This window comes from Protopterus annectens, chromosome 9.part0 (assembly GCF_019279795.1).
Source record: "Protopterus annectens isolate FY-2018-M chromosome 9.part0, PAN1.0, whole genome shotgun sequence".
NCBI lineage: Eukaryota > Metazoa > Chordata > Ceratodontiformes > Protopteridae > Protopterus > Protopterus annectens.
This window is the reverse complement of record NC_056743.1, coordinates 645,236,651-645,254,189: the sequence shown is the minus strand read 5'-3', so window position 1 is coordinate 645,254,189 and position 17,539 is coordinate 645,236,651. Positions and strand designations below refer to the sequence as shown.

Genomic DNA, 17,539 nt, shown 5'->3' with positions numbered 1-17,539 from the left:
ACATCACATGTGGTCATCTTACTCCCATACTATCACCAACACTAGATGCTACCAGGATTTTAGCACCTATTTGTTACCATACACACAGATCAACTTTGACTAGATCTGCTGCAGCTCCTGAAAGTCATAAAACAATTTCAAACTCATACCCTTCCAAAGTAGCAATTAGCTCCATGCTAGAGACAATAAAGAAAACTGCCTAATACTTGGTTTCCCAGACATTTTGTCTCTGGCTGCAACCATATCTGCAAGATACAGTCTTGATGGCCTAATTTAATTTCAACTATTTTTCAAAGTTAGCTGGGACTGAGATTAATCTCTTCTGTTCCAGTTTCCCCTGTTAAAATATACACAATTAATTCAGTTACAATACATTCAGAACCCAGTGTTGGTACATTTTTAACACAAATAACTTTACAAATACATTTTCAACACAAGCATCTGAACAAATCAGTTTGATATTCAAATAGCATATAATTCTTTACAAAATTCCAGCTAGCTGTACTGGCATTTGTTACACATCCACTGCCCTACTTCTCCTGACATAGCTGGCAGTACCTCCTATTGTCACAACTGGTATCTTATCCATGCCATTTGCATCAATGGGAAACAATTAATTTATGGAAAGCATGTTGTCATCAAGGTCTTACAGATAGAACATCTTACTTTGAAAAATAACATGTAATAATACAGTACTGAAACTACAGCATAAGAGATAGCTCTTCTAAAGAAGTGACTTATTTTTATTTACTCAGAGTGATTTGTTGTTATATGTAAATCAGTGAACAAAACCCTTGCACAACATAATTTTAGACAAGGACACACAGAAAATCTGAGCAAATTAGTAAAGCTAAGACATAAAATATGCTATAGTCATATTTTTTTTACAAATAAACTGCAATGTCACCATCTAGAATACACATTTCATTGAAAGTTGAGTATAAACAAAAGATGAATGGAAATGCCACTAATACACTTTAAGAACCAAAACGCTATCCTGAAAAAAAAGGAAGCCAATCTGGTGTTCCCCTGCCATAAACAAACTGTACAACGGAAGGATGAAACTGTTGCAAAAGAGAGTAAAATCCCATGAGTGGAGGAGCTCCCGGTCAGCCTCAGTAAGAAGCTGAGATCCCTTATAAGATCCTCCAAAGCTAGCTATGAAAACAAAATTTGCCACTAAATCCAAGGACAACCACAAAGCATTCTATAGCTATGTCAAGAATCTAGATGGCAACACCCAGATCTGCTCTGAGTTACAGCACAAAGGCACGAAAATTACAGAACCACCTGATATTGCCAACATCCTGGCAAATAGGTTCAGTGCTAACTTTACCCCCCCCTCTCACCCCCTAAAGGGCCCATATCTATACAGGAAGAATGCAGAGTCCTTGTAATCACAACTACGCAGGTAAAAGCTGCACTCTCTAAAGCCAAAAACACAGCATCCATGGGACCGGACAACATCCCAGGCTGCGTTTTACACGAACTTCAGAACGAACTGGCTCCCCACTTAAGCACCACGTTCAATAATAGTTGCATTAGGCTTTATGCCCACTGAATGGCGCACATCAACAGTTATCCCACTCCACAAAGGGGGAGCCACCACTGATCCCGGGAACTATCGGCCTATTAGCCTGACGAGCCTGGTCTGCAAAGCCATGGAATGTATCATCATGGAACTCATAAACAAAGACATTGGTAAGCTCCAAACTCTGTATCCCACCAAGTTCAGGTTTGTGAAAGGCAGATCATGCCTCCTGAACCTGATCAACTTCTTTGAGGCAGTCACCAAAGCCGTGGATGAGGGTAAGGTGGTTCACACAGCCTATCTTGACCTCACCAAGGCTTTCAACACCATCCCCCATTCTGGAATTATAACTAAACTCACTAAACTAGGTATAAATCTCTACGTCACAAGATGGGTTGCCAACTGGCTCACTGACAGAACCCACACTGTAAAAGTTGCAGACTCCAAAACTGACCTCAAAGCAGTGACAAGTGGAGTACTACAGGGTTCCATCCTGGGACCTCCCCTGTTTGGTATCTACTTCTCTGAAGTACAGGCTAACACAGAAGGCCTCTGGCTAATGAAGTTCACAGATGACTGCAAACTAGGAGCCATAGTCAAGTCCCCAAATGATGTGGACATCCTACAGAAGGGCCTCACTGAGACAGATGCCTGGTGTCAGAGCCATGGCCTCAAGCTCAATGCCAAAACATGCAGTGTCACCCCCTTTGGTAAAAACTCTGTACCCATGAAGTACCACATAGGCAGCAATCTACTTAACACCGAATGCATGATAAGAGACCTTGGGACCCAGGTGGACAGTAGTCTCTCCTTTGATAGTCACATCACCACAGTAGTCAGGAAGTCCTTCTACATTGCACACCTCATCATAAAAGGGCTCTTATCCAGGAAAAAAGAGGTCATTGTTCCCCTCTACTAGTCACTCATTAGACCCATTATAGAGTACAACGCCCCTTTTGGAATGTAACTCACAAGACATCTGCAGCAGCTGGAAAGGCCACAGAAGTACCTCACAAAGAGGATTACTGGCCTCAAACAAATGCCCTACACTGACCGCCTCAAAAAACTCCAGCTTTACTCCGTAGCATATCGCCTACTCCGAGGTGATCTCTGTCTAACATATAAAGCTATGTCAAACCCAGAGCTGTTGGACATGTTAGACCTAAAGAAATCCCAATCCCTCTGAGCTACATGCTCTAGGGACCTAAACCTTGTCACCACAATAAACAAGACACACTGGAGGGATAGATTCCTGTCCCAGAGACTTCCTATACTCTGGAACAATCTACCCATCTGTGTCAGGCAAAGTTCTTCATTAGCACTCTTCAAGAAAAATCTTGATGAGTGGATGGGAAATAGGAAATACACCCCGGGGATCACTTGTGTGTCTCTGCTGGGCAGTGGCACAGGAAAATAACTTTTTGGGTGGCGTAAGCTATGGAACCTTGCTAGCTAGGCTTATGTAGGCCCTTGGGCCGATAGGCTAGTACCTACCTATGAACTTATAAGACATGTTAAAAAGATTTTATGTCTCTTTCTTATTTTGCTAATTTACTAAAAGTAGAATACTTATATAAAGGAAACACTACTCTTTTTAAAAGTAATTGCATGTTAAATGACTTTTATACTCATAATAATTTACATTATTCAGTTTTGTTCATTTAAAATAGCTTTTATGTATTTCTTTGCTAAAGTGTAACCCTGACAAAGCATCTATGGCATAAGAACTAATGTTTGCAGACTTTTTATGCTGGCTAACATGGTATTTAGTACAAACTTTAATTTTATCACAAGCTGATCATTGAAGATCAGTTGGTTGAGATTAACTGACTGGACAAATTTAACTTAGTTTCATACCTTTTGCTGTGATTTGGCAATCTTGGTATTAGATTTAAGTTAGGGGATACAGCAAGCACAGATGGGAGATTTACATCTACATAAAATGTACTTAAAATATTTGTTGAAGCAACATTTGGTCAATACGCATTACCCAAACATTACCTTTGATTAATCACTTTACAATACACTGACTACTATTTGTGTCCTCAATGCACCTGGCATCTTTGAGAAGCAGGGCATGCAGACAGTTTCACCATACCGGTCACCCTTCCTGTTTAGCTCCATGTGCCATGATGCACATGTGTGCCTGTGACATGTAGTATGCTCAGGCAGCCATATGTTCCTGCTTTAGTGGGCCTGTGACACATAGTATGCTCAGGCAGCCACTATGTTCCTGCCTTATTGTGCCTGTGACATATAGTATACTCAGGCAGCCATATGGTCCCACCTTGATGTGTGCCTGTGACATGTAGTATGCTCAGACAGCCATATGTTCCTGCCTTGATGTGTACTTGTGACATGTAGTATTCTCAGGCAGCCACTGTGTTCCTGCCTTAGTGTGCCTGTGACATGTAGTATGCTCAGGCAGCCATATGATCCTGCCTTGATGTTTGCCAGTAACATGTATGTTCAGGCAGCCATATGTTTATGCCTTGATGTGTGCCTGTGACATGTATGCTCAGGCAGCCATATGTTCCTGCCTTAGTGTGTCTGTGACAGGCAGTATGCTCAGGCAGCCATATGTTCTTACCTTAGTGTGCCTGTGACATGTAGTATGCTCAGGCAGCCATATGATCCCACCTTGATGTGTGTATGTGACATGTAGTATGCTAAGGCAGTCATATGTTCCTACCTTAGTGTGTCTGTGACATGTAGTATGCTCAAGCAAGCCATATGTTCCTGCCTTGATGTGTGCCTGTGACATGTATGTTCAGGCAGCCATATGTTCCTGCCTTAGTGTGTCTGTGACATGTAGTATGCCCAGGCAGCCATATTATCCCACCTTGATGTGTGCCTGTGACACATAGTATGCTCAGGCAGCCATATGTTCCTGCTTTAGTGCACCTGTGACATGTAGTATGCTCATGCAGCCATATGATCCTGTCTAGATGTGTGCCTGTGACCTGTTGTATGCTCAGGCAGCCATATGTTCCTGCCTTGATGTGTGCGTCGTATATTCCTGCCTTGATGTGTGCATGTGACATGTAGTATGCTCAGGCAGCCATATGTTATGACCTTAGTGTGCATGTGACATGTAGTATGCTCAAGCAGCCATATGTTTCTGTCTTGATGTGTGCCTGTGACATGTAGTATGGTCAGGCAGCCATATGTTTCTGCCTTGATGTGTGCCTGTGACATGTAGTATACTCAGGCAGCCATATGTTCCTGCCTCAATGTGTGCCTGTGACACGTAGTATGCTCAGGCAGCCATATGTTCCTGCCTTGATGTGTGCCTGTGACATGTAGCATGCTCAGGCAACCATATATTCCTACCTTGATGTGTACCTGTGACATGTAGCATGCTCAGGCAGCCATATGTTCCTACCTTGATGTGTGCCTGTGACATGTATGTTCAGGCAGCCATATGTTCCTGCCTTAGTGTGTCTGTGACATGTAGTATGCCCAGGCAGCCATATGATCCCACCTTGATGTGTGCCTGTGACATGTAGTATGCTCAGGCAGCCATATGTTCCTGCTTTAGTGTGCCTGTGACATGTAGTATGTTCATGCAGCCATATGATCCTGTCTAGATGTGTGCCTGTGACCTGTTGTATGCTCAGGCAGCCATATGTTCCTGCCTTGATGTGTGCCTGTCAAATGTAATATGCTCAGGCAGATATATGTTCCTGCCCTGATGTGTGCCTGTGACATGTAGTATGCTCAGGCAGCCATATATTCCTGCCTTGATGTGTGCCTGTGACATGTAGTATGCTCAGGCAGCCATATGTTCTGACCTTAGTGTGCATGTGACATGTAGTATGCTCAAGCAGCCATGTTTCTGTCTTGATGTGTGCCTGTGACGTGTAGTATGGTCAGGCAGCCATATGTTTCTGCCTTGATGTGTGCCTGTGACATGTAGTATACTCAGGCAGCCATATGTTCCTGCCTCAATATGTGCCTGTGACATGTAGTATGCTCAGGCAGCCATATGTTCCTGCCTTGATGTGTGCCTGTGACATGTTGCATGCTCAGGCAACCATATATTCCTGCCTTGATGTGTACCTGTGACATGTAGCATGCTCAGGCAGCCATATGTTCCTGCCTTGATGTGTGCCTGTGACATATAGTATGCTCAGGTAGCCATATGTTCTGCCTTAGTGTGCCTGTGGCATGTAGTATGCTCAGGCAGCCATATGTTCCTGCCTTGATGTGTGCCTGTGACATGTAGTATGCTCAAGCTGCCATATGTTCCTACCTTAGTGTGCCAGTGACATGTAGCATGCTCAGGCAGCCATATGGTCCTGCCTTGATGTGTGCCTGTGGGATGTAGTATGCTCAGGCTGCCATATGTTCCTACCTTAGTGTGCCTGTGACATGCAGTATGCTCAGGCAGCCATATGTTCCTGCCTTGATGTGTGCCTGTGACATGTAGTATGCTCAGGTAGCCATATGTTCCTCCTTTGATGTATGTCTGTGACATATAGTATGCTCAGGCAGCCATATGTTCCTGCCTTGATGTGTGCCTGTGACATGTAGTATGCTCAGGCAGCCATATGTTCCTGCCTTGATGTGTGCCTGTGACATGTAGTATGCTCAAGCTGCCATATGTTCCTACCTTAGTGTGCCTGTGACATGTAGTATGCTCAGGCAGCCATATGTTCCTGCCTTGATGTGTGCCTGTGACATGTAGTATGCTCAGGCAGCCATATGTTCCTGCCTTGATGTGTGCCTGTGACATGTAGTATGCTCAGGCAGCCATATGTTCCTGCCTTGATGTGTGCCTGCTCTGCTTCAGGATTCAGCTGCTTTGGTATGTTATTGGTCACTGTGATGATGGAATGTGGCTAATACTGACATACAGCCCAGCATGCCATAAGTTTTGCCACAGGGATCACTGCCTCACACCAAAAAACACATGATCTTCCTCAAGAATTGTGGAACTAACTCTTCAGTGCCTAAGATGCCACGTGCAGGATGGACCGAGTTTATAACTGGTATAGATTTTTGGTGAAATTGGAGCTACTGCGGTTCATTGTGTTTGTCATCTTGTGATGTGATGTCTAAGATCTGGGGGCTATTTTCAGATAAAAAAAAAATAAGAGTCATAAGCTCTTCAAGGCAATGGAAGGAGTTTTATGGCAATAATATATGAGAGAGTTTAGCCTCCAAGAGATAGACATCTGATATTGTGATGATGGTGGTGTTTTGATGTGTTCTCTGCAGCCTAACTCTGATCAGTTGCAATCTTGCCTCCTAGATGATGTGCAAAGTTTGGCTTACTTTTTAAATAAGTATTTAGATGCCAGTATGCAAAGTAGGGTAAGTCTGAGACCTATTAGATACCTATGAAGAAATCTAAGAGGAGGTTCAGCAGCCATACTTGACAGAGACAATAATAAAACAACCTAAAAGTTGTACAATGAGTGGGTGCTTTTACTCAAGTGTAAACGGAGTACAAGGGACTGCACAGAGTATATTTGGTAAATGGGCCTATAAAGACAAATAGCTTAAATATTGGTATCAACTGGGCTCCCAAGAGGGACGCTATGAGCCTGGGGGAAGCCAGGGTTAAATATGGCTTAAACAAGGAGTGCAAAAGACTATGTTATTCTTTAGGAAAGTGGTATAACAAGCTGTGTAGTCAAAAAAGGTGGTGCCCCATATAATTAAATGAGTATGTGACCAAAATGAAAGCAGTGCAGTATTCAGACATTTAATAAGAGATGTATATAAGGTATTAATGGAAGTGAAAAAAGTGATAGTAAATACAGTTAGAGACTCATTGGATAAGATGTTAAATGAGCACTATACTGAGGAACTGCAGTTAGGGGTATATGAAATGCTGATGCAAGCTACAAAGTAAGATGGCTAAATATTTTCAACTGGAAATGTCTGCATAGTTATATTTGTGTGGCAGCCAGGTTATGTACTGTTTTCATTGGAGCTATGGATACCTGGTGGAAATATAGGCCTGGGAGAGAGCAGTACTGAGGGCATATATATGTGACAATGCAGTCAAACATAACAATGATAAAGGATGTACAGTTGTTACTAGAACAGTTTTCCAAGACAATATAAAGCTCACTACAATATTATTTTTCAGGGGGTGTGGAGGGGGGGAGGGCTGTTATTTTGAGTAGTAAAAAAAAACAGCTATTGTAGGTAAAAATGTTACTTGCAAAGAAGGTAGTAATGAGAAATTGCAAATCAAAGGAGCTTCCAGAGGTTAGGGAGATAAAAGGAATAGTTTCTGAGTTAGCAGAAATTGGACAGGCTGCTTGGAAAGAGGAAAAAAGCAAAAATATCTGGCAAAACGGAGTGTATGGTTAACTTGTAATGAGAGTAGTAGATTAGGAGAGGACAGACATCTCAACTTCTTAGTACTAAAATAGGAACACATTTTCAATATTGCTCTTATAAACTTAGAAAGTTACTATAATAAAAAGGTTTTATGTTACCATGCATTTTCTGAAGGATATGAAGTCTGAAACTGAAATGTGTGTCGTGATTTGTGACTTTACTCCTCAGTGATTTGTCAGGAAACCATTCATTTTATGAGGAGCAGACAAAAAATATGAGGCTAAAATCTGGACATTCTGTGAAAAATCTGGACAGTTGAGATGTATGGGAGAGGAGGAGGAGTAATGAATGGGAAATCTATATCCAGCTTAGCTGACAAAACAAATGAGGCTAATAAGGAGGCACACTCTCCCGGGAATGGAATGGGATGACAAATGTTTGGTGCAAAATAAATAAATAAATAAATAAAAATGGTATATGGAAATGTAATTATCAAGACAGAATAGTTTTTTTTATTGAAAGTAGCATTTCAGGCATTAAATTGAAGACTGTGATAGTTAAATCTCTGTTTTTGAGTTGTGACATAAATATTTGTATTTGAAAAAACAAACAGGTGGAATACCACTTCAAACATAGAATACATAAATGCATTGGGAGACTATAACCACAGTATGATCATTACAGCTGATGGCTCCCTTTTGTGCAGTTTTATGTACTCCTCTATATTTGTTACTGAGTTTATATTTTCTAAAAAGGAACTACGGACTGACACTTACCTGGGCTCTTCCCAGTTTCCTTTTTTGTGTTTTTCTTCCTTCTAGACATTCTAAGGAACCAAAAGCATTTTGGTCAGGAGTTTATCATAAAACAGCAATTCTTAACTTTCTTTAAGCAATGCAGATAGCATTTATGAAAGTAGGTCTAAGAAAACAGTCTGAATTTAGCACTAAAAAAATGCACTAATATAAAGGTTCAGTATCTTAATTAAATTTCATATTTTTTTTTTCTTTTGTTTGTTTTAAATAGCAAAGTTATAATCAGCTTTACAAAATAATATGTATGCATTTTTAAGACTTGTATGAGATGTACAGTAGAGAAAATAAACTGAAAGAAGGAACAATGGAGATAGTGACCTGGACACTAAAATATTCTGCTGGTGACTTGTCATGATATAGAGAGGAGCAGAGAAGTTGTAAAGAGAAAAAAAGCATGACAGCATTTTTAACCGAATTAGTACATAAAGAAATGCTGCAGTGGTGGTGCTGCGGTAGCATTGTCGCCTCACAGTAAGACGTCTGGTTCGATTCTCAGCTAGAGCATCTTCTGCGTGGAGACATGCGTAAATGGGCGTATCTTCGTTGAAGGTTGTGCATCAGGGCTGGCAACTCAGCATGTAAAAATCTACTGCCAATCATTAGCGGACCGGAGTTCCGCCGTGGCGACTCCTAAGCGGGAAAAGCTGAAAGATACAACAACAGTACATAAAGAAATTGAGATTAGTGATAATGTGAACCTCAACTTTTCATCAGTAAACTAGGGAGACTGCCAACTTCAAGTGCACAAACATCATGGCATTGGGGGAGAGAAATGGTCATATACGATGAAAGGATACTATGGATGTGTGTGTGTGTTGAGGGGGCATGCAGGGCTTGGATTTCATGAACAAGAAGTAGACTCGTGTTGTGCACGTTGATGAGTTAGGAGGGTAATGGATAGCATGTACAGCAACAAGTTTTGAATTATCATGCATTTTCTAAAGGATATGAAGTCTGAAACTCACATCTGCCATTATTTAGTGGTTCCAGTCATAAATGATTTTCCATTAAACAGTACATTTTATGAAAAACAGTCCAACATAGAGGATGAAAATCGGGACATTGCAAAATTCTGGATAGCTAGGACGTATGCTAGGCATGGTTTATTTTCTGTGACTATAGGATTGTGGATTCAGAGGGGAATGGTACATACTGAACAACATTTAATGTATTTTAATGTGGGAATAGAAATGATAATGAGTGAAAAAACAAGAAGAGGGGAGAAAACATGTTAGTAATATGCATCTTGATTGCCTGAAGAGAAAGTGAAGGTGCTGTAAAGGAGGTTGTATAAAAAGCAAAGACTGTATGAAAGACAAAGTACTGGTGTGTGTGTGTGTGTGTGTGTGTGTGTGTGTGTGCGTGTGTGTGTGTGCGTGTGTGTGTGTGTGTGTGTGTGTGTGTGTGTGTGTGTGTGTGTGTGTGTGTGTGCACGTGTTGTGTGTGTGTGCGTGTTGTGTATGTGTGTGTGCGTGTGTGTGTGTGTGTGTGTGTGTGTGTGTGTGTGTGTGTGTGTGTGTGTGTGTGTGTGTGTGTGTGTGTGTGTGTGTGTGTGTGTGTGTGTGTGTGTGTGTGTTCATTTATACTGGAAGGTGTTAATGAGCATAGCCGATTAAGTAAATACATAGAGAAGCAGTAGGACTCTACCGAACACTACCCTTAGGAAGCAATTGTAAAAGAGTATAATAAAACTAAATATTACACAGAAAATATGGACACATTATTCATCTAAATTTGTTCAAAAGAGCAAGGAGTGAGTTTAGAAGGCTGGAGAACGTAAGAATGGGAAGGCCTGAACTGATGAAATAGTGGCAAAAGAAGGAAAGCAGACAATGAATGCATCATATTAAACATAAAGCCATAAATAGTTCCTCCTGGAGAAAGATGTCGACAGTCCCAATCATGTCTGCAGCTAGCAGCTTTATGCACTTGCCCCATCCTCGCCCACTCTGACTCCTCTTCAGTTGGTACTATCCCTTTTTGTCTTCCTCCATGGTTTCCCTTAACTCATTTCAGTATTACACCAGTATTCCTGTAATAAAATATTTCTTATTTTCCATGTAATAATTATCTTATTCATCCCTTCTCTCTTCCAACCATGAATACATTTCATCTTCCTAATTATTTCTTCATAAGCCAACACTGATATTTCATAAGAAATAGGAATGCTTGAAACTATTAGGTATTAGGTCACTTGGATCATAAGAAATCTAGTCCTTAAAGACCTGTAAGAAAATATGCTTAGTTCTTAAACACCAAAAAGAATAATACTGTTAAGAAAGACATACTGATATTAATGCTGATGATTCCTCATTTTTCTAGGTGATCCACACAGTTAATCCTTGGGGTGAATATGTGACTACCCATCCATTTGTCTCAGTTTGGTTTGAAGGTAGCCAAAATACATCTATATGTTGATCTGTAGTGGAAGTTCTTTCTATAGATGGGAGTGCTGTGGTATAAGAACCTGTTTCTGTCCAGTGAGTTTAGTTAATTTGTGGATATAGATTAATGCCTTTTGTAAGGGTTATGGATGTGATGCTGGTCCTGCTAAGAAAGAGGAGTTCAAATCAAGCTGGCTCCTTCGTGTCATGGTAGGCTAGACAGAGATTGCCATGAAGCTCCAAGTAAGTCACTGAGTATAAAGAATGGTTCATCTAATCATTCTGGGTAGCTGAAAGTTTTATGGGACTTGATTTTCTTAATTAAAAACCTTTCTGGTGTTCTGGGTTGTGCAATGTGTCTTCCCTGATACCCGCTGAATAGGGCATTATATTCAGTAATAGTTGTAATGATGGGGGAGTGCAGTGGGATAGTCACATCTAAAGATCAAGAGGACATTTATTTGGATATCAGGTCAGAAAGTAGGATTTCCTAAAGTTGGCGACACAAGGTGATCGAATTAAATGAATTATCTACATATATGCTGAAATCTCTTATGGCAGTGTCAGCTTGCAATGGAGTATTGTTAATACAGTAGGAAATGGGTGTGACTTCTTTGCTGAACAGTATCACACTCTGCTTTTTAGCATTCAATTTTAGACTGCTTTCCGAGCACAAACTGAGGACAAATTCCAGCACGTGCTGAAGCAGTTTGCTATCAGCAGGGGATCAAATATTAGTACCCAGCTTGCTGGAAGCTTAGTAGTCAGACGCTTATAATGTGTGACACTGGGTATTAGCAAAGTAGAGCCAAAGAGGAGAGATCCCAGCATTGAACACTGTGGTATATAGCAGGCTTCAGTTTCAAGGTCATATAAGGTACTCTCAGTTTTCACAACCTGAGCTCTATCAGACAGCTGATCTCAATCCAGTGGAAGACATAAAGATTAATATTGAGATTTACTAATTTGTCTTTAATACCAACATGGAAAATGATATAAAAATCCTTGGCCTGATTTAGAGAGGCAGCATGTACTGACAAACATTGTCCACTGCTTCAGTGACTTTTTCAAAGAAGTTTATCAGGTTCAAGAGGCAAGATCTACCCTTCACAAAAACAAACTGGTTTGGGTCAAGGTGAGTAATGTTGCTTTAGTCTGCAGTAGAGTTTGGATATTGTTTATTTCATGGCCTTGCATATAAGGCTGGTGACTCTGATGGGTCAGAAGAAGACCTGTCTTGATACAGGACTATCTCTGTATCGTTTCACCAGGTTTCTGCCACAAGCTAAGTGGCTAAGCTAAGGTTGTAAAGAATACAAAGGGCGTCTGATAGCTTATACTTAGCAGTGATGGGGATGCACCAGAATATGCGCCACTCCCTACAGAGACTTGTTTGACTTTGCACAGGGATTCTAGGATGACTTCTGTAGTGATTTGTGGGGTATTGTATAAGCTATATTGTGAAGAGATGACAAGGTTTGGTAGAGTAACATTTAAACTAACTTTATCTGACGGTGGTATTTGCAATGTACTTTGGTTAGAATGGGAGGTGTTATTGTATATCAATTCATTGTATTTAGATAGCTAAAGAAGAAATTATAATTATTTTGTATTTGTAGCTACTTTAAATGTATACTGTTCTTCATATTTTCTAATGGTGCACTTAATATGTCTGCTAGCTTGTTTCAGTGTAATTCTGAGGTGAGAGAATTGGATTTACTATAGTTGTTTGAGATATTTCTTCTTCTGTTATACAGTTTACTGACATAAGTGCTCCACCATATGGATTTCTACTTAAACGTGTCATTTTACTCAGAATACTTGGGCAGTAACTTGTCTCTGCAATTGTTGAGGTATTTGTAGATTTCAGAAGTGAAGAAAGATGCTCTTTCAAGCAGATCCACGAGTATGGGGGTTCCAGGGAACTTTGCCTTGGTTATATAAACAGTAGTCGTCATAAGTTCACCGTAGAAAAATCCATAAAGACTGACATTTGGTCAGGGTGAGGTACCAAAAGGCCTGAAGGAAAATATGATTGATTTGTTGGCAGATTTTAGCAGAGATGTAGTGAGGTGAGGAGAGTTACGGACTGGGGCTAGGTTAATAAGGACCAGCTTGAGAGTGTTTGAACCCCCTTTAGGGAGTTTAACAAATTATTCCATGATACTTGAATTAATGATGTCTGAAGAAGCATTCAGCATATTTATTATTTAAGGTGTAAGTACTCTAATCATTGATTGGGTTATTAAAATGGCCTAATCTGATAGAGTTCGGTTTGATAGTAATCCCCTTGAGGGCTGTAAGGTAACTATCACTGTCTTCTGGAGGCATTGAGCAGGATCTGTAGGAATAAATTATATCGCAGTTAGTTTTGTTGAATGTTATTTGGATCTCTAGGACCTTTAGGTTAGGATCAATGCAATTTGTTGTAAGGTGATGGGGTTTCTGATAAAATCAGATATTCATGTGCATTTAACCCAGGTCTGAAAACATGATAGGTACTGAATTCTGATATAGAGGGAGAGATTTTGCTACATCGAGACCAGGTTATATTAGTTACACAAGTATGTATGTGTAAAAGTTGGAGTGTGTCAAGTTCTGACATGTTTCTAATGAAATTTCTTGTACTAGGATGCACTAAATTTACTTTATTTAGATCTGAACTTGCAATGTCCAGTCAGAGTACATTCTGAATTTGCTGTGTTAGAATGCCCATTTAGTCAAATCTGCCTAAAAAAGTCACTATGGGGTCAGACATTTTTTTAAGCAGAAGCCTTGGTATGAAAGATGCAAGCCTTCCTTGACAAAGGAGGATGCCTTATGCACAGTCTTATCACAGGCTGGCACATACTGGAGCCCCTTTGAATGACACCAAGTTCATAGACAATTATTGAAACCAATTAACTTTTTCTAATGTTTAGGCATCGTTCTTGGTAAGGTAAGCTGTTACTCAAGATCATCACTTTCTTTGCCTTTGATGCGTATGTCATACGTTCTATCATATTTCTCTGTATATACCCTAGGGTGAAGCACCTAAGATCGTTCACTCCTAGATGGGTCATCACGAGGTTATAACTCATTTCATCAGGTTTAAGCATCCTCAAGACCTCATGATATCACTGATTTTGTACCCAGATAGACAATTCGGACTCATCCTGTTCATGTCTAGCCTGGTGAGCATTAAGTCAGTGTATTGTGTACTAGAGTCACTGATGACTGCGACATTTGCCTGAGTGAAAGCAGGCTTCGATACCCTTATGGGCTTCTACTTGCCTTTGTGGTGACTAGTTTGGGAGCTGCGAGCAGGTATGGTGTTAGTGAGTGTAGGAATAGAAAGTGCATTATGTACATAAAACTGATGCAAACATTAGGAGTCTTTCTGCGGGTTCTTTTCATAGCCTCAGCACAGGTCATAGGTCTGATGGTCTGTAATGTTGATGCAGGGTTGTGAATATGAGATACTTAGCAACAATGGCCTGATGTGAGTGTCTAGCCCTAAAATTGAGTAAGTAATTACATGTCTCGCAGGTTGTGGTACTGGAAGAAAGTTGCAGTGGGCAGTCAATAAAAGACACCTATTACTAGTAGGCTAGCCACAGAGTGGGTGAGAGCAGACTGTTGTGTCATAATCCCAGATGTGGAGCAAGATATGAAATAAGATAAAAGTATCCAAAGTTTAAGAGCAGGACAAGGGAGGGTGGACAGCACCACCCTTAAGGTATCACTTAACGTTAAAGGAATTGCCAACTATGCTCTATATCTACGGTGGAGATTGACCTGGACAGAATATCAGACATCTTAAATGGTTTAAAACTTAATATGTAATTCAGACTCCAAGGAAACAGTGATAACCACAGTTAGGGTGGGACAAAGGGATGCCTGCTCTGAGTGTAAACTATTAGAAGGCACAGTCATTACTGGACTGGACTGTGCTGATTGATCCCTGCAAGTCAACTGGGTCGTCACTTTTGTTGACATTACAGCTGCTTGAATGATTTGCTTGCAGTGTGAGCTTGTGTGCGTGTAAGAACAGGAAACATAGCAAAACAGTTTCTAAAAGCACTATTTTTGCTACACGCTTTATTTTTTATTTATTTTGCTCCTTTGGTCCTCAAATGTGGAGGATTTTTTCATCCTCTGCTGTTGTTGATGGGGGTAGGAGTGGACCAATCGGGGACCTAGCCATAAGTTAACACTGGAAACAGCAACCCAGGCAGAACTAATTTGGATAGTACAACATTCATACACAGGGGCGTCATCACCTTATGCTTTTTAAAGTGTATGTTTTCAACACATGTGCCATCTAGTGGTGTGTTCTCACACTGTAAGGAAATAAGGCAACCTAGGAATATACAGACAAGAACTTCCAACCTAACTGTAATTTCATTACAGAGCTATTTGGTGTACAATAGGCTAGATTTAGAAAATGTTGAATTTTAAATGCATTTAACTTTTGCAACATTTATATATAATAAGATGATGGTTTACTACTGAAAGTCTCCTGTATATCATTTTTTCCATAACAGAGAAGTCTTGGTAGACTGCCAGGATTTCTATGAACTCGGAGTGTGTTCTTGCTCTTTCCAAAGAAATTGTTTTATTACTACCTACTAGTCCTTTATGAATTAAAGGTTATAATTTCCATGAACAAAATGTTTTTTTTTCATCCTAGTATATGCAGGTTTGGGTGAATTAACTACAACTGGCTATCACAAACATTGCCACATGAGACTATTGTATTAGGGGACTTTAATATCGACTGGCTCGCATGCTCTTCCCAAGCTCCCACTAATCATATCAACCTAGCTTCCTTCTCTCAACTAATCAAAGAACCCACTAGAGTAACCAACAATAATAAAAAAGAAACTCTTCTAGACTGGATTTTACTAAATAAAATTCCTTCCTCCTACCTAGCAGGCACACTTCCTGACTCACTAAGCGACCATCAGGCTACCTTCTTACTTAAACATAACTCCCACCACCCCCAAACCCCTATACTCCAAACAATTAGGAACAAAAAAACACTTTAACCTATCAAACGTCTTAAATGACCTAAAACTCTACAACTGGTCCCAACTATATTACCTGCCTCTAGATAAAGCCGCCAATCACTTTAGTTCCACATTTCTATAAATACTAAATAGGCAAGCTCCAGAAAGAACTACCAGAGTTAAGGCCAAATCAGTTCCATGGTTAACTAGGGAAACAAGACAAAAAATAACAGAAAGGAATAGAATCTGGAAAACCTGGAGATCCAACAAAACTCCAAGTACACAGCAAGCCTACCAACAGATTAGAAATCTAACCAAAAAATTAGTCAAGCAAGATAAAAGAAATTACTTTATCAACCACCAAAATCAACACATGAACAACCCAAAAAAATTCTGGGCAGGATTAAACAGGTTACTATACCCTGGAAAAATCACCACTCCACCCCCAACAACAGGGTTAATGAAAGAAAACATAGCTGAATCATTCAATGCTTTCTTTACTGAGACCATACTTGCCCTTTCACAAAAACAAACTCATACCAAAACCACTACTGTTGAGCCCAAACCTAATAACAGCCCAGCTTTTAAGCTTCAACCCACCCCAACCTCCTACATAAGAAAATTACTCTCTCAATTAAAACCAACAACACTAGGAGTAGACTCCCTCCCCAACAAATTCTTAAAACTGGCAACAACTGAAATAGCCATACCAGTCTCTATTCTAATAAACAGATCCATCTCTGAAAGCTCAGTACCCTTAAAACTGGCAGCAACTGAAATAGCCATACCAGTCTCTATTCTAATAAACAGATCCATCTCTGAAAGCTCAGTACCCTTGATCTGGAAAACGGCCTATATTATACCCCTTCATAAAGGGGGTCATTCTTATGATATATCTAACTACAGACCAATAGCTATCCTATCCCCACTTGCTAAAATACTGGAGAAATGTATTCACGAACAATTAATGACCCACCTTATTAATCAAGAACTCATATCCCAAACCCTACACGGGTTCCGTCCAGGTCATAGTACAACCACTGCCCTGCTAGCATTTACTGATACCATTAACCACAACAGACATAATGGTAAGTTTTCTACAGCCCTTTTCCTAGACCTATTAAAGGCATTTGACATGGTTAATCACGAAAAATTAATCTCCCAGCTTTCTATCTTAGGCCTAGATAAATTGGCAATCTCCTGGTTTAAGAACTACCTCAGCAATAGACAACAGGCAGTACTATGGAACAATAACTTGTCTCCACTCTTACCTGTGACACTTAGTGTACTTCAGGGAACTATACTGGGCCGCCTACTGTTCTTAATTTTTACTAAGAATCTCCACTCAGCTGTAAATAGTTCAAACCTTATCCAATACGCACACGACTCTACTATAATATGCAGCGCCACTACCTTAGCAGCTCTGCAAAAAAAAAACAGGAAAATTTTCACTCAGTCGAAAACTGGCTTACCTAGAGTGCCTTGATACTCAACCCCAAAAAAACTAAGCTCCTCATA

The 17,539-nt window shown here is 40.3% G+C and overlaps 2 protein-coding genes across 2 annotated transcripts in view; both read right to left on the bottom strand.

Moving 5' to 3' along the window:
• The window catches only part of LOC122811399, a 32,210-nt gene extending 23,568 nt beyond the window's left edge, over nucleotides 1-8,642 (bottom strand). Inside the window, exon 1 of the mRNA XM_044083223.1 lies at nucleotides 8,608-8,642. The gene's annotated coding sequence lies outside the window, so the exon portion shown is untranslated. The remainder of the gene's footprint in view (nucleotides 1-8,607) is intronic.
• Nucleotides 1-17,539, bottom strand: part of LOC122810558 — a 198,705-nt gene that overhangs the window by 20,768 nt on the left and 160,398 nt on the right. Inside the window, exon 5 of the mRNA XM_044082139.1 lies at nucleotides 8,608-8,657. Coding sequence (XP_043938074.1) covers nucleotides 8,608-8,657 — 50 coding nt within the window. The remainder of the gene's footprint in view (nucleotides 1-8,607; nucleotides 8,658-17,539) is intronic.